General features: G+C 36.8%; 1 protein-coding gene across 2 annotated transcripts in view; it reads right to left on the reverse strand.

Annotated features, from left to right (window-relative positions):
- ROS1 (ROS proto-oncogene 1 , receptor tyrosine kinase) overlaps nucleotides 1-18,126 on the reverse strand; it is a 129,710-nt gene that overhangs the window by 82,004 nt on the left and 29,580 nt on the right. For both annotated transcript variants that reach the window (XM_008583823.1, XM_008583822.1), the window contains exons 10-18: nucleotides 16,751-16,873; nucleotides 16,290-16,474; nucleotides 15,430-15,527; nucleotides 12,597-13,093; nucleotides 11,164-11,376; nucleotides 10,313-10,423; nucleotides 9,090-9,268; nucleotides 6,460-6,651; nucleotides 2,174-2,274 (exon numbers count right to left, since the gene is read on the reverse strand). In XM_008583823.1, coding sequence (XP_008582045.1) covers nucleotides 2,174-2,274; nucleotides 6,460-6,651; nucleotides 9,090-9,268; nucleotides 10,313-10,423; nucleotides 11,164-11,376; nucleotides 12,597-13,093; nucleotides 15,430-15,527; nucleotides 16,290-16,474; nucleotides 16,751-16,873 — 1,699 coding nt within the window. The remainder of the gene's footprint in view (nucleotides 1-2,173; nucleotides 2,275-6,459; nucleotides 6,652-9,089; nucleotides 9,269-10,312; nucleotides 10,424-11,163; nucleotides 11,377-12,596; nucleotides 13,094-15,429; nucleotides 15,528-16,289; nucleotides 16,475-16,750; nucleotides 16,874-18,126) is intronic.

The raw sequence follows: 18,126 nt of genomic DNA on the forward strand, positions 1-18,126 counted from the left end.
CCAAAAATCAACTTAAAATGGATCATTACTATGGGTCAAATGTGTCTCCCAAATGCTCATGTATTGAAAATTTAATCTCCATTGTAACAGTGTTAAGAAGGTGGGAAATGGGCCAGCCCGTGGCTCACTCGGGAGAGTGCAGTGCTGATAACACCAAGGCCACAGGTTCAGATCCCTCTATAGGGATGGCTGGTTGGCTCACTGGCTGAACATGGTGCTGACTACACCAGGCCAGGGGTTGAGATCCCCTTACTGGTCGTCTTTTTTTTTAAAAAAAAAAAAAAAAAAAAGAAGGTGGGAAATCTAATTATGGTATTTGAAAGGTGGGGCCTTTAAGAGGTGATTAGATTGTGAGGACTGTGGCCTTCTGAGCAGATTGATCCATTCATGGAGCAATGGGCACGGTTCTAATGGCTTTATAAGGAGAGTGAATGAGCAGGTTAGCTGACTCTTGCTCAGCTCATTCTGGCCACATGACACACTGTTGCTGCAGAGAGTTCCCACACAGAAGAAGGACCTCAACAGATGTGTTCCCTGGACTTTGGATTTCTCAGCCTCCAAAACTGTAAGAAGTAAATTTCATTCCTTTATAAATTGCCCAGTTCCAGGTATTCTGTTATAAGTAATAGAAATGAACTAATACAATCTTAGATCTAAACATGAAAGCTAAAATAATAAAACTTCTAGAAAAAAACATAGTATAAAATCTTCACAACCTTTGGGTAGATAAAGGTTTCTTATAGAAGACACAGAATGTATAGACCATTAAAAAAATTATAAATTGGACTCAATCAAAATTAAAATCTGCTTGTCAAAAGTTGCCAGCAAGAAAATAAACAGGTAAGCTAAACACTGAGGGAAAATATTCATAACACATATGTTTGACAAAGCATGTATATAGAGACTACATAAAGATCTCCTGCAGTTTAATAATAAAAAGACAACCAATTAAAAATGAAAAATACTTGAACAGCCACATCATGAAAGATGATACATAAATGGCCAAAAACAAAAGAAAAAGTGGTCAAAATTATTAGTCATCAGGGAGGGGTAAATTAAAATCACAATGATATATTGCTACACACACCAATAAGTGGTGAAAATAAAAAAGATTGCTAAAGCCAACTGTTAGGAGCATATGGAGCAACCAGAACTCTAATACACATAGGTGGGAATGTAAAATGGTACAACTCTTTAAAAAATGGTTTGGCAGTTACTTAAAAAATTAAGCATCTATCTCCACCATCATCCAGCAAGTCCACTCCTAGGTATCTATCCAAGTGTACATCCACAAAAAGCCTTGTATACAAACATTCGTGTAGCTTTTTTCATGATAACCAAAATTAGGAAGCAATCCAAATGTCCATCAAGAGAGGAATGGATAGGTAGACTACAGTCTATTCATGCAGTAGAATACAACTCACCAATAAAAAGGAAAAACTAATACACATAGCAACATGGATGAACCTCAAATGATATTATGCCAAGGAAAAGCAGCCAGACACAGAGAGTGCCTATTTCTGGAGGAGGGAGGGGGCAGGATTGACTGGGAAGGAGACCAGGGAGCTTGCTGTGATTTTGAATATGTTCTGTGTCTTAGGACGCATTTGTCAAAACTGATATAATGGAACGTTTAAGATCTGAGCATTTCACATTATATGTATTATATCTAATTTAGAAAAAAACACAAAAATGTAAGACAATTTATAGAAAAAATACCTGACAATGCTAATATGGAAGATGTAGAGATTCCAACCAGCAGGACAGGGGCTTAGGTTGAAGACACAAATCAAGAAGATCACTCATTTAGTCCCTTCCACTCTCCAGTTTTCGTTGGTGACATCATAAGATGATTTCTGCCTTTGCTCTATCATGTACACTCTACTTCGTTAAGAAGCAGAAAAACCCATCCATGCACTTCCTGAGCTCCTGAGCAGCGTTCTTTTCAGTGTCTCCACTGCACTCTCACACCCCATCACAGCACTTACCGCATTCTACTGTAACTGGTTGTTTGCAAACCTATCTTTCCTGACAAGCAAATGCCTGCAACACAGTGGATAATTAGTAAATGTTTATTGAAAGAATAGATAAATGGTTATGTGTTATCATTTATAAACGGAGGGCAAGTTGTTATCTTCTTCTCAACTTATTGTTTTTGAGGGATATTACTTACCTCTCTCCCCGAAGAACAGCTGTGTACAGGTGGATACACTGACTGTCTTGAACCAACCAATACAGAAGCCCATCACTGAGGTCTAAAGTTAGAGCAATTACCTAAATAGAAAATAGGGAAGCATGTTTGAAGCATACCTTTGTAAATAAGTCACACTTAAGCTATAGATTTCTCATTATCATCTTCTTTGGAATAATAAATTCAGTGATTTTTACCTTTTGCTAAATTAAAAAATTGTGTGATTATGCCTATTACTGTTATTTGTATATAAGCATGATTTTCTAAAATTCCCCAAAAGGCAGGTAATATCTGTTACTCACTTTTATGTACTCCAGTGGTTACCAAAGTGTTATTCTTAGACAGCAGCAGCAGCATCACCTGGAAATTTGGTACAAATACAAATTTCCAACCATACTCCAGACCTACTGAATCTGAAACTTTGAGCCTGTGCGAACGCTTGCCTGAAGCTAGTCATAACTCTGGACGCTTTAGCCCCACAAGCCAATGAGTTTTGCTCTTGTTTAACCCCATTGTTCTCAAATGTTGTTATGCATTAGAATCATATGTGGAGTTTTTTTAAAATCTCAATTTCCAGTATGCACCCTAATAAACTATGATTTCTGGGGATGGAACCCAGGTTCCAGAATGTTTTCAAACTTCTCAGGTAATTCCAATGTACCACCAGTGGTTTAAACCATTTTGAATTGTATTTTCTATTAATAGCAACCAAAGTATCCTGATACACTTTACAAAGATAATACAAAAACAGTATATGTGTTAAAATTGGATAGTCATGTTCATAGAAAGTCCTATTCCTGATGACATCTTAAAAACCACTCCTTACTACTCTTTTCTTTGTCATCTTGTTACAGTACATATCTTAATTTTATGTCCAGTTGTCTAGATGAGGCTTGAGGAAAGACTGTTTCTCCTATGTAATAGAGAGCATGAGAGAGATGTTACCATCCAAAGAAAAAAAAATTTTTTTTGCCTTCTTCTGCTTTACAGATATTTTTTGAATAAGCTGAGATTGCCAGGAGCCTGACCTCAGAGTAGAGGCTGAAACCTATAAGCTGAGACGTATCAGATAGGATTAAAGTATCAGATAGGACTACATCTTTAGCAAGGTACAGCAGCATTTAAACAAAAATGATGAGTCAATGAAAAGTGTAAAAAGAATACAATAAGGTGTCCAAGAACTAAAAATACTTCCTGACAGGTTACCCTGAAACAGTCATAAAGCACATGACCACAAGAACCCTTCAGTTGTCATATAAATCACAGCCTCTAGCTTCAAGAAAATTCAACTGACTCCTTCCCCAGAAGGTAATGTCAGGCCAAAAGAAAGAGATTTATCAGTGTTTTTTTTTTCCAGGAAAGTGAAATCAGGTTAATCTTGTTTGGTTATTTATAATGAGATGCATTAGAGTTTTCTAAATTAAAAATTAACTCTTTTGTCTCTGTGAAAAAGGAGATTCTACAATTCCTTTTGCTGGAAAACAACAAAGTATTCAAACTATAAATAAAACTCAGGTGTTGGTTCATTACGCCATTGCTCTGCATTACTCAGCCACCCCACATTTAAACAAAGTCAGAGAATTTTTCATAAATCTTTGGTAACCATTGTCATGTCTGGTAACATCCATACCTTGGAAATAAGTTCTTTAATTCTCTATGTTAAAATTCAATCTAATGGTAAAATGTACTATATACTTTGAGTTGAACTCATTAGATGTGGCAAAAAGTACCTTTTTACTTTAAATGAATCTCTTACTTCATTCTACCATTTCATCACACAAATAATTGTGTCTTTTTAAGAGTGATTGGCTGACTGTATTCCATTGATTGGGAAGTATCTTACGACTGCATGATAAATCTGTGAGTGACATAAATGAATGACAGTGAGATGGAGAGCTTTGCTGGGTGAAAAATGTGTTGCCTTCAAAACATCCACTAGCATTAATGGAGGTAGCTGAATCAGACATCAAACCATGGAACCAGAACACAGATTTTTTTTAAAGCAGCAACAACACTTGTCAGCCTAGGAAAGGATTTGGAGTGGGAATTTAAAGAAGGGTGTATTTACCCCAATATGCTCAAAAATCTAATGACTCATTCATTTATGGAGAAGTCTCCAGGGCCACTCCAGAGATTTTTCCTGGCTGGTGAGAGTGCTCAAACAACCAGATCTAGATAGGGACAGTGGAAAGATTACAACAAAGCCCTAGGGGCAGAGAGGAAGTTGCCCGAGATAATATTATCTTCCACATGCTTTTACAAAAATCAAAGTGCTTTCCCCTAACAATTATATTTGAGATATAACAAATATATATTTTCTTTGTATTCAGACTCAAATAGAATTTAAGGGATCTTTTGGTTATATAACAGAAATAATTAATCTTTGGATATGGCATATAAATTTCTATCTCTTTTAAATATCTGTGTTATAGTTTGGCATAGAAAAACTGGCTGATACTGATTGTATACAAACCTGTCCTTGAAATATAACCATAAAATTGATATTTTTGATCTTGAATTTCCTTTAATATGTTTAAGGCAGAGTTTTATGAACTGGCCAACAGCATGGTAATGAAAGTGTCTAATAATTATTATGTTATTATTGCTTATTCCAAAAGCACTGAAATGGTATAATCAATAAAATTGTAGCCTAATTTAAAAATAATAATAAATAAATATCTGTGTTATAATCTGTATATGCAAAGCAGATCTCTTTAAATATCCTAGAAATTATATTCCATATATCCTATGGAATTGGGGATCGAGTTACTCAACTATTTGTTCTTATATATACACTTTTTTAATGATCTGGTGTTATATGGGCTGTACGGTTAGCTCAGTTGGTCTTGTATATCTATATCATGTATATTTTATCTCTGCAGGAAAAAAAGACTAAAAAAAAAGAAAAAATTTATTGGGCAGAAATAGTGTGAGTGATTTATTTCTTAATAAATTTATTTCTTAATGCTTTCCTGTAATTTCTAAATTTCCTACAGTAGAAATATACTACCTTTGTGATCAGCAAAAATAAGATTCAGAAATTTAAATGTATACCTAGGGGTTAGCTAAACAGGTTTAAGAAATTAGGTAGTGCTTCTAGAAGTTGAAGAGGTAAAAGTAACATTTGTTTTAGAACTGTTTCTGTATCAGCTGTATTTTTCGGATTGAGTTACAATAATAAGAGCTTAACCACTGAGTATTTACCATGTGCCTGCACCTATTTCTACTACTTCAAATTAATTATCTCATTTAATCTCCATAACAGGGCTGGCCAGTTAGCTCAGTTGACAGAGCTTGGTGCTGACAGAACCAAGGTCAAGGGTTCAGATCTTCATAGCAGGCAGCCATCAAAAGTAAAAAAATAAAAATAATAATATTCATAACAACCCTAAAAGGTAGGATAATTGTTAACAGTCCCATTTTTCAGATAGGGAAACCGACACAGAAAAGTCAAATAATTTATCTAGGGGTAACACAGTTTTTAGAACAGTCGCACACAAAATTGATTGAAAATTGTAAAACACCTAATCACTACACAATAGTAAGCGATAAATTATTCCATAGAAGTCCCTAAAACTATTAAAACAGTAAGAAATTAAATGCTTTTAAGTGTGGGTGCACTTAAGATAAAGCAAACTACAAAAGTCTCCATATTATATCTGAATTTAAATAATCAGTTATGACCACCAAATAAGGCTTAGAGAAATTTTGGTTATATACCAAGTTTGTATTTCCTTTAAGATTCTACCTTAGCTACCCACAGATAACAGAGACAGTATTATCATTGCTATAGACTACCACCACTGTAGTTTGAATGTCCCCCCCACACTCATGTTGAACTTAACCCCAATATGGTTTTGAAAGGTTGGGCCTTTAAGAGGTGACTGGATTATGAGTACTAGGCCCTCATAACAGGACTAAACCATGCATAGAGTAATGGGTTACTGGTTTAATAGTTTACCATGGGTGAGGACTGCTGGCTTTATAAGGAGAACAAGTGAACACATTAACAAATGCTCTTGCCACTTGCTATGCAATGCCCTGTGTTGCCACGGGGCTCTGTAGAGGGTTCCCACCAAGGAAAAGCCCTTCACCAGATGTGCCCCCTGGACCTTGCACTTCCCAGCCTCCAAAACTGTGAGAAATAAATTTCACTTTCCTTATAAATTACCCAGTTGCAGGTATTCTGTTATGAGCTACAGATAACAGACTGATACAAGCACCATTTAGTATTATTAAATGATCAGATCTTATTTTTAATTTGTCACCTTTTTCCCAGAAAACCAAGGCTGTGACTGTAGTATAAGGGAGTTTTCCCCATTTAGCCTGGTGCTTTCAACTGAGTAGAGTGTGGTCCAATAGAGATATCCACCAACTGAATCCACCACCATGTCATTCACCAATAGCTTCACATGAGTCACAATGTCTGTGTGTCCTGTCAACACAGACTGCCTTTGTATCTACAAAACATAATAGTATGATCAGTTAATGAGTTTCAAATGATGTCATTATTTCTGAATACTCTATTGTCGTTGTTAGTAAATGGCTGCATTCATTCATTCATACATTTAACCACAAATATCTAGCAGCACTATGTGCTGGGTAGTGTGCTAAACCTTGGAAACATAACAACAAACAAATACACATGGCACCTGCCCTCATGGAGTTTATCTCTTGTCAAATCTCTAAAGAGAAGGAAAGTTATTTTAATTCATTTAGAGTTAAAATAGTCACTATTCCTAATCATACAATCAAAACATTGCTGGATAAGAATATATTTGATTAAACTCCTGAAAAAGATGTTTATGGCCTTATAAATGATGACATCTCTTCTTACTCCTCTCTACCAGTATATTTTCTTAATATTAATTATTACTACCACTATTGAGAACCTATTATGTGCCAGGCACTGTACTTTGAAAAATCTTTAAAATATGAGCTCCTATAATCCTCACATTAAGCCTATGAAGGATTTTTATTCCCTATTTTTTCATAAGTAAGCTGGGTTAAATGTAGTTAACCAATTTGCCCTGGAGTTAAACTGTTTTATGACAGGGCAAATATTTGAATGAGTTTTTATTTTTAATTAATTAATTAATTAATTTCTTCATATTATTCTCCTTTTTAAATTTATTTTATTTTATTTTTATTTACTTATTTATTTATTTTATTTTAACTTCTCAATATGCATTGTAGTTGATTTTTGTGACCCTTTACCTGTTCCTCTCCCCCCTCCCTTTCTCCCCTCCCCCCTACATCATATCTGTTCACTTGTCTTAAGTTCAAGGAATTGTTGTGATTGGTGTTAAACCATTTAATGACAGGGCAGATATTTGAAACCAGTTTTTATATCCACTCTTCCACTTGCTTCTTCAAAACTATTTTCTTTTTTTTTTTTTTTTCCTTTTTGTCTTTTTTCGTGACCGGCAACGGATCGCAACCCTCAGTGTCGCGCCCGTACCGGACCGGGACCGGCAATGGGATCGCAACCCTCGGTGTTGCTCCCACACCTCGCTCAGCCAGTGAGCGGCCAGTCTGTATGTGGGATCCGAACCCTCGGCGGGAGCGCCACCGCACTCCCAAACGGCGCACTGTAGCAGTGCGCCACCGGGCCGGCCCCAAAACTATTTTCAAACTAACCCAACTTAGGAAGCATTCTCTGATTAGTCCCATCCAACTCCATTCTGCTTGCGTATCTTTGGCACTTATGAATTCAGACTATACCATATTGCTTTGCCTCTAAATACATTGCTTTGTATGCTTCTTTTATAATTTCATATTTGTATTTTATCTCATCCAAAAAGTAGGGACAACTGGTGGTGGTTGCACAATGCTGAATATACTAAAAACCCCTGAATTCTACACAATGAAAGAATGGATTTTATGTTATGTGAATTATATCTTAATAAAGTTGTTATTTTAAAAAAAATAGCTGGATGGTTAGCTCAGTTGGTTAGAACATGGTGTTATAAAAAAAAGAGCAGAGACATGTCTATTACATTTCTTTATATTCCCTACCATGACTCCCCTCAAGGCTCTCAACATGCTGGTAGTACATAAATTGACTGTTGAACAAACAAATGAATGGGCAACACATGTCCTCCTGGTTCAAAAATTACTTCAGTGCCATATTTCTTGATCTGTCAGGCCAGTGTTCTCACCATTACCCATCATCCTTCTCTTCAAAGTGCACCACCGCACAGTTGCGCTGGAAGTCTTCATTTTCCCTGTCTGTTCACTCTCTGCCATCCTCCACCCCACTCTGTGCCCCAGAGGCTGACATCTGTGCACTGCATCAACTGGGCTCCCTTGTTCTCTGGCTTCCAGTGAGGTTCAGCCAATGTCAGGAGGAAAGAGGTGCGGGGACACTTGTTCCTTGTCAGACCATACATTTTGATAGTGGTGGGGTTTTTGTGCTTAAAGTCTCAGCTCTCCTACAGCCACAGCCCTCACCAGGTTCTTCCCTGCTTCCCCTGCCTCTTCACACGTGGAGTTGTATCTTCCCACACTTGCCAGCCCATGGGAAGCTTCAACATCTCTTATTCTGTTTCCCTAGCCCTGTCCACACCTTTCAAAATAGTCCCTGCACTTAGTCTCCTTTAGTCACGCCTTTGGAGTGTGCCATCTTCCTGCTGGACACTGACTATCAGGGGAGCATTTCAATGTATTTATTTTAAGATGTTACTGAAAATACGTAACTAGTACTACAAATAGTGATATAAAAGTTCCTTTACACATAAATGAATTTTAAAAGCAAGTAGGTTTAAAGACACATATTGAATAAATAACAGCATAGGTAGTACACAATTATGAAAAAAAAATCATAAAAATGGCATTCAAGTCACTGAAGTAGGTAGGCATTTTTCTAGAGTATCCAGAATGCCAGGCTTTAACTCACCACATATGTCTTTTCAGCCCAGTAGAGAAAGTGACCCAGCCACTCAAAAGCTAAAGCCCCTGCTCCTGTAATGTTCAGTATGTGATAATTCTCTGAGATATCCGTCCCATTCAGCAGCCACATATAAACGTCACCTTTCATGTTGCTGTAGTAGAGGCTGTTATTATACCAATCCATGTCTCAAAACAAAGTGAATTTTTAGTTATTTTTCAGGTATGTCAATGAAAACAAGGCAGTCAACAAATCACATATGCACCTATATATAATTTTAAAGCACATACTGACATAGATATTCACTAGAACTTCAAGGACTTGTCAAAAATATTTCAAAAATGTTATCTCAAAATCTTAACCCCTGGAACTGGAGAGAGGAACTAATATACATTGAACATCTCTTTGCCAAACATTGTCCTAGGCACTTTAAAAATCTCACTTAATTCCTAAAACAAACCTATTTAGTAGGCACTATCCTCATTTTTTGAGATGGTATACGCAAAATTCAGTGAGATTATCTATTCTAGCTGAAGCCTAACAGATGAAGGAGGGAGAGCCCAAACTCAGCGACTCCAAAGTGGCATTCTTTCCACGAGTGCCACACTACCTCGAAAGTCCAGCTCCTTTGTTAGTGATAAATACTGTTGTACTTTTAATGATGAAGCAAATAGATAAAACAATTAAACAATTATAGATGTTGTGTTCAGGCAAAAGCACTGTTAACCCACCCTCAAATGAAGACTTTTCTTCATTCTAATGCCTTCTAGGCAAAATCACCCATTCATTATACTTAAAAATCCCCTTTGTCAACAAATTTTTTCTTACACTTTATTTAGAACTCTATGCAGCAGTTCCTTGATCCAGTCTTATAGCAAACTCATAGTAAATTACTTACATATGAGTATAAGCTGTCTTAGGGGAATAAGATAGGTTGTTTCTGTGAGATGACATTAATGGATTAAAATACATGATTATATAAAAGCCTTCTTGAAGTTGGCATAAATCAGCAAATAACCTCACATTTTGTGAATTTATTAATTTATTAATAGGATCTCTGTGTGAGAACTAATGTTCTTAACAGTATCACTAGCAATATAGTTCAGTCAATATTTTTTCCTTTCACTATTGACCTAATACCAAAACACTCAATTATTTGATTTATTGAATAACTTGGCAAGTCATATGAGCAGAAACCCATCATCCAAGTGAACAAGGGACTTGGTGTTTACCTGACACATTTCTAATATCCGAGGATAAGAACTCTGATGGGCCAAAGCTATTTAATGGTTTACTCCAAAGTCCATCTTCTTTCACAGCCATGATAAATGGTGGTTCAGTAGCTATTTGGTAAGAAAGAAATTAAAAGAAATATTACAGAAAGCATACTTTTTAGGTACGTGTCTTATACCCTAATATCTCCTTTATAAAGTAAAAGAGAAATCAACATTGTGAAAAATACTGTAGAAGGATATGAGAAATTGTACCTGCTCAATAAGAAATATCTATCGTATTAAACATACTTCCTGATTTTTACATAAATATTTGCAATCAAATGTGAAGAGAAATATAGAGAGATGTTGCCTCTACAGCAGTTTCACGGTCATGGCAGAATGTTTTGTTGTTGTTTTGGCTACTGTTTGTCATGATCCCATTTGGAGCACCCAAGAAGCAAATATGGTTACAAGAGCAGTATAAATGGCATGGCTATCCTTCCATTTTTCTTTCAGCCAAGAGGGTGAAATTCAGCATAATTCACAGCCCCTCAACTTTTCTCAACAAGACCTTCAGATTTCAGGAGTGCTATTACTTAATAAACCATGAGAAAGAAGGAACCCATAAAGACAAAGAAAATTATACTGTTTCCCCAAAAATATCTTGGAAAGTTTAAAATAGCAGGTTAAAACATAAATTAAATGTCATGCAGTGCTTTTCTAATCTCAGATAATAAACACATACTCAAGATGTCAACACACCCTCATTCTAATTTCTTTACCAAATTTGAGGTAATAATTTTTAAAGGATACTCAGGCCAAGCACCTTTTTGTCAGAATTACCTTCTAAATCTAGAACATTTTCTCACCTGGCACCAGGGTGGTACCCACTGAGGACTCTGACCAGGGGCCTGGCCCCTTGAGAGAACTTGCTCTCACAGAAACCTTGTATTTCGTAGCGCTCTGCAGCTCAGGTACATTAAGCATGGTCCCACTTATGTTAGAGAAAACATGAGTGATCTCAGGATGGTCTTGGGTTGACACTTTCACCTCATAAGTCCAGTTATGCCAGGCAACAGGGCCTAATTAGGAAAGTTCAACAATGTCATTAACCAGGATGACATCAGCCAGGGCAAACCAAGGATTGTCAGCAAACTCTTCTACACCCTCATCTCAAATGGGAGAGTAACTGGGCAGTAATATTCGTTACCCCACTAATCATCAGGGTTAGTTTAATGGTAAGGCTAGAACAGCATCCATTCCTTCAGAAAATGCTTAATGGTAAATCTCTAATATAATTCCCAGTATTTGTATAGTATCTTCCTCCAAAAAGCCCAATCAATATAAAAAAAAAAAAATTGCTACTCGTTTTCAACCATCTTTGAGATATGCAGCAAACAGATGTAATTAACTTTGTCTTAAAGTAAAAAATAGCCAATGTTTGCTAAATACTACTGTCTAGGGGACCAAGGGTTAACAAACTATAGTCCCCAGGCCAAATCTGGTCTACTGCCTGTTTCTATAAATAAAGTTTTACTGGAACACAGCCACAGTTATTCCTTTCCGTATTATCTACAGCTGTTTTCACACTATAAGACAGAATTGAGTAGCTGTGACAGAGAGAATCTGACCCACAATGGTGAAAATATTTACGATCTGGCCCCTTCCTTACAGAAAAAGTTTGCTGACTTCTTTGCCAGATACTGTTCTAAGTGTTCTATTCATGTGTCTTAATTTAATCTGTAGGACAGTCCCGTAGGTAGATATAATTAATATTCTCATTTTCCAGTTGTGGAAACCAAGGCACACAGTGGCTAAGCAACTTGCCCAGGGTTGTTCTGCTAATCATTGGCAAGATCAGCATTTGAATCTGTGCAGGATGACACCAGAGTCCACCTGCTTACCCACCACACATATGGCCTCACTAGAGATGGAGATCCAAGTTCAGAGAGTTTGGGGGAATTGCTCAAATTCATCCAAAGTCCTGATAAATACAAAAATCTCAACCCAAGTATTCTCTCCCCTTGGCTATTCACTCTAATTAGAATTCCAGTCCCTGGTTCCTGGTAGACATTCAATAAACATTCAAACCATTCTGTTGGAATATACATGGGAAGTCTAGAGAGCCTCCTAATGCAAAACTAATAAATACAGAACAGATTTCCTTTTAGCTAATAGCTCCTCCTGGTTGATGACTGAGTAACCACATGTGGGCTCTCAAAATTGAATCACAATGCCAGCAGTTCAAGCCTTCCTCTCCTGCCTGTGAGGTCAGTAACCACCCTGGGGACAGTGCACTCACTGGCTCCTATGGCGGGCACCGGAGGCTTCCACTGAACAAGGGCCTGGTGAGATCCAAACAGCACCGAGAGCTCCTCAGGGCTACCTGGCAGAGGGTGCGGCTGGGTGGATGAGCCAAAGATGACCAGGTTACCAAACCCAAATTTTTCTATGTGACTCAGATCACATCCCACAATGAACTCGTTAAAAGACAAAGAGTCCTGTTGGAAAACAGCCTTGCTGTCTGTGACGAGGAAGTCACTGTTTTCACAAGCAAAACTCTGCACATAAGCAAAGGGGACAGCAGGGAGGACGAGGTGGGAAGCAGAGCCATCCAGAAATGTTGACATGAAGACTTGGGTGGTGTCATTGAAGTAAATGATTCGCTTGGACTGTGGCTTTACTGCAAAGTCCTTTAATGTGCAACTCTCCACGATACGCACAGCTTGAGTATCCCGACTAGATGGCACAGGGAGATCTGCTCTATAAATGCCGTCTCTCAGGAGATAAAAGACATACCTGACATAGGAACAAAAGAAGCCTGATGTGATACAATGCAAGGGTGGATGAGTAACTTCCTGGGCTAATTGCTTTATCCTGTTGCACATCAGAGCCATATATCTCCGGAGTCACTGAATACAGCATGTCCCAAGGTGCAAGAGGGTTAAGGTAATTACCAAAGACAGGCTCTATTCACTTGAGCTAGAAGCTAGAACTTTGAAAAATTTCAGTCTCACTTGTAATTCTTAGTCTCTTAATTACTGTAAGTGATTTTTAAGAAATCATAGAATTTAAGAACAGAAAAGGTCTTCAAAGATTTTAAAGAAAAACATCATATAAAAATTATATGGCTAAACATGTAATTTGCTATAAGACATTTTCCTCCAAAATACAAAAATTCTTAAGTCGAATTCTGTCAATAAATCTTCTCATGTATTTTTGAATGATAAATGGAAGAAAGCAAAAAGATTTAAAGCATTTTTTTAGTTGCTCAGTTATTTTGCTGTAACTATCTAGCATAACTGCTTTGCATTTATATTGAACTGAACTTTTCTTAAAAATATGTATAATTGAGTCAGGCAATAGAGCTACCATTTTACAAATATGAAAAAATACCCTACAAGTGAGCAAAGCAGCTGGGCAGGACCACCTAGCAATCAAGAGAAAGGAGTCAATGGAAGAATTAAAGAAACACACCTCATGGTAACAAGACTGGTGATCTTTTAATAATGAAAAAGAAAACACACTACCAAAATGTTTCATTGATAACCAAACCTGTCAATGAAATTTTAGCTAAAATATAAAACAATTCATTTTGGATGTAGTTAATTTAGAATGTGTGATCATGGAGACAAATGCTAATGAACTATCTTTTGGCTTGGTACATTATTCTTATCACAACACATGGGTTGGCAACATTCCAAACTCTCAGTACAACTGACAAATCATCCTGCTCTTATTCCCTTTGATGACTATTCCAAATCTTTCTCAGTATGCGCAGGACTCCTGTGGTCGAATAATATCCTGAGACGTAAACTCCATTTTAAGGTAGGAAGCTATGTTCTTTTTATTGAGGGAGGGTTATCACAGACGAAAAGCAGAAATAACTTGGCTCTTAACTTCCTGCTTTTGTTTCCTAAATTCAAAATTGTTAATGGAACTTGGAGGGATTTCAGAGTAGATAAAAGGAAAAAATATCTGGGGTAAAGATTACAATTATTGTACTGAATCAGGGAGGGGTGTGGGTCTGTAACCCTGATCACCACTTTGGAGGGGGAAGGAAATGAGAAGAATGGTTAGGAGGGCTGGGGTGTGGGACGAGGGGACAGCGGTGATGGGAAGAAGAAATGAGTGGAGGAAGAGGATCGTGGAGGGGGATAAGAGAAGAGGTTTATAATAAGTACAAACTCAATGAGGGAATAACTCAGTGGTGCAAAAATAACAGCATAAAGGAGGATATTTTGAATACCAGAAGAATAAACTGTTTCATACATCTCCTGTCTGTTAAGAACACTGTATACAAACTGTTGCTAAAAGTTACGTGCTTTTATCATGGAATAGGGAGATGAGTAGAAGACAAGCTCTGGTGCAAGAAGTCCAAAACTGGTTTCATTGCAAAATAGTGGCGTGATCTTGTACAATTACTAAATCATCCTCCAAATAACCTAAACAGGTAAGTATTATTATCTTCCCTATATGGATGGATAAAACAATGGTCTCAGACATGAAGTCACTTGCTGAAGGTGCAAATGATGCAATTTATTAGCACAATTGAGCTAAAACATGTCCATTTCGTTTGTGGCAGGAGGAAAAAAAAGTTAACTGTAATTGAAAATTTTTCCTTGTTATTAACCATCAATTTCTGTCTCCGAAGGTGGATGCTAGCAGCTTTCTTATTAAACTTGCCTCTTGATAGATGTGAGAACCAGACTAGAGAGATGAACTAGCACTGAATTGCTCAGCAAAAGGACCGTGTGCAATGCAGGGACTTCTCATGGGGAGTATTGAGAGGGGCAATGAGATCCTGAGTCCCACCAAATTAGTGACAAATTTAGGACTAAAACTCAGGTCCCTGAACCCCAGACAAGAGATCTTTCCCACATACCCATATTTTTCTGTGAAGGACAGAGGAAAATCTACTTCACTAGAAGAGGAGTCAATCCAAGACACAAAAATTTGAAAGAAATTTCCTCCCAGCTCTAAAGAATGAGACTTTGCCTGGATTTAATTAAATTTATCCAAAATACGATGCTTAGGTTTGGCTCATCTGGTACTACAATGTTTCATTAACAAGAAAGTTTCCCAAAGATTATTGCCAATGGAATAGAATTCATACTTACATGGCTAATACTTACCCATTGTACGAATCAGCCACAAGTTTCTGAGGTGTGGTAATAGAGGGTGGAGTAATTTCCTCAATATTTGAGCAGTTCTCTAAGTCACAGACATGTACCTAAAAAATCAAAAATACATCAGTAGGATTAGTGTCTGTCTATATTCAATTAAGCCAATGAGAATTTCTTGAGCATCTTTCCCGTGCTTGAAATTGTGCTAGTCACTGAGCACTTTTCGAACCAAACCAATGAATGAAAAAAAAAAAACCTTAAAAGCCAGTTTTATATAAACTCCTAATGAGTTTCTATCCTATTGGCATCAATGAAAAACGAGTGCCTATTTTCCTGGCTTGTAGAGGTACTCAACAATTTTTAATATGTAATCTGTATCCAAGATTGTGGGCTTCTAGCCATGGTGATGGCAATTGTTCACTGTGATAACCCTGTACCTTCCAAAAGAGTAGAACTTGAAACACGTCAAGACTGTGCTTTCTCAAATATTTCAGTACTCCTGTATTTTCAGAGTACTACCAAAGTTGCCTCTGGTTATTACAGAATTCAAAATGCTTGCAGTTGACATTAATTATGATGGACGGTCTCATCTAATGATAACACTCTCTTATGGAAGATGAATTATCATTACTATAAACTCAGGACTCCGAAAATTCACAAATAGAGATGACTTAATGGTAGGTCAGGACTAGTGCTAGGTAAAGTCTAGACCCTCCTATAGAGCAGATCTATGATTCATTGCTAACCTAGTATCTAAATCATTTAAGGACTCAATGAGTATGTGAGAGAATTACATTTACTTGTAAATATACCAGGACATGCATATCATTGTCAATATCTAATTATACACTTTAAGTTCTCAGACTAACCAGTTCATCCATGATGAAGTACATTCTTTGATAAAGCCAGTCTATGGAGATAGAAGAAATTAATCCTGAACCTTTGTAAAAAATTCTCAGGTCAGACACATCAGACATGTTGGCAGCCTCCTTCACCCATATGAGAGTTCCTTCAGAGAAATAAACAACTTGCTGGTGGATGTTAACTGATATTCCTAGAAGAGTCATGCAGGTACATATATATTACTATATAACAACCAGGACAAAAAACTTACATGAAGAAGAATTTATTTCTTTAAAGTTTCATAAAGAGATTAAAATAAAAGTCTTCTTTCCATTTTAGAAGAAAATGTTCCTCCAAATTCTTCTAACATATTAGAATATATTCTAGAAATATTAAAAAAATATTCTTCTATTCTAGAAGTATTTCTTCCAGAAAGTCTGACTCTTTGCTTTCACACTTAGGAAACATTCCTCTCTATTGTACTGACCTGTAATATTATGGTGTATAGCATCCGACCAAAGGCAATGTGCTTCATCTACTAAATGTTTTAAAGATCTTTTTCTTAGAGAAGTTTTTCTGGATAAAAAGAGCCACTGCTCCTCTTGTTGAACTGAAAAAATAGCATAATCTACAGACAGACAGACCTATCATATGTACACTAACACAAAAAAAGATCAATACTACTTTTAAAAGCAAAGGTAATATAGTACTTGAAAGAGGCTGGTCAGATTTCCTCTGAAGGCACTGGGGCATTTTATCTATGGTATAATCCACATTATTCCATGACTCGGGGTAGGAAGTACAGTGGCAATCAAGAAGGACTTACAAGTATGTGCCCTTAAATACCCCAAGATAACATCACACAAGGTATCATAGTTCTCAAGAACCTTGTCCCAATAAAAACTCAGCTCATTATCCTCAACCATGAGAACTTGTATGGTGGAGGTGGTTCAAACCAGGCCAGAGTGGCTTGTTGCATAGTACACACATACAGACAGACATTGGTTGTCTCTGAGTTGTCTTCAACACCTCTCCCTTTGAGGCAGGAGAAAAGTCCTTAGAGGAATGAAATCTGAGGGCTGCAGAACTTTGCTTGATGTCCTGTTTAATTGGAGACTAATGCAGGATACATGAATGGACACTTTTAGGGCAATTAATAAATGTTACGCAATAATCACAGTAACAACAGCCTTAACCCTGCTCTATATTTACTTTGCCCTTTGGACATGCTTCTTGCATAACAAAAATACTTCTCCTTCCCTAGAGTCAAGGAACAGCCAAAGAACTAAAGGCTGGTGATAGGTGACATTCAATACCAGCTGGCATAGGCATGTGCAGATTAGGGTAAGGGGCAGTCAAGTCAGCAAATGTGATTCTGGTGAAAATAGAAAACCAACTCCTAGAATTCTGAGTCTGTGTGTGTTATTAAAAATTCCTTTACTAATTTCTCCAAAAAAAAATTTCAGTGATTCTTAGAAAGCATTTTCTTTTATTATTTTGCTCACATAAACATCACACAGTAAGTATTCAGTTTCTCAAGGCAATTGTTAAAATACCAAAGTCAAAGCAGGGTACTTAAAAAATAATAACAAAGGATAATTTGGCAGATTGAATATTGAAATGTAAATTGTAAATTATTAAAGTCTAGATATATTTAAAAACTTTAAGAAGACTGGGGAAAAAAGGGGATATTTGATATGTATTAAATAACAATACATGCTGTACAATGGGGATTAGGGCAGAAAGTTGTATGTATCTAATAAGTCACAATCACTAGTGATATTAACTAGAACCAAGGATTTGTTTGAGGCCATTTTCTAAATCTGTAAATTTTTCAATTCTGATCTTAAATTCCTAAATTCT

The sequence above is a fragment of the Galeopterus variegatus genome, unplaced genomic scaffold (assembly GCF_000696425.1).
Source record: "Galeopterus variegatus unplaced genomic scaffold, G_variegatus-3.0.2 Scaffold3053, whole genome shotgun sequence".
In the NCBI taxonomy this organism is placed as follows: Eukaryota; Metazoa; Chordata; class Mammalia; order Dermoptera; family Cynocephalidae; genus Galeopterus; species Galeopterus variegatus.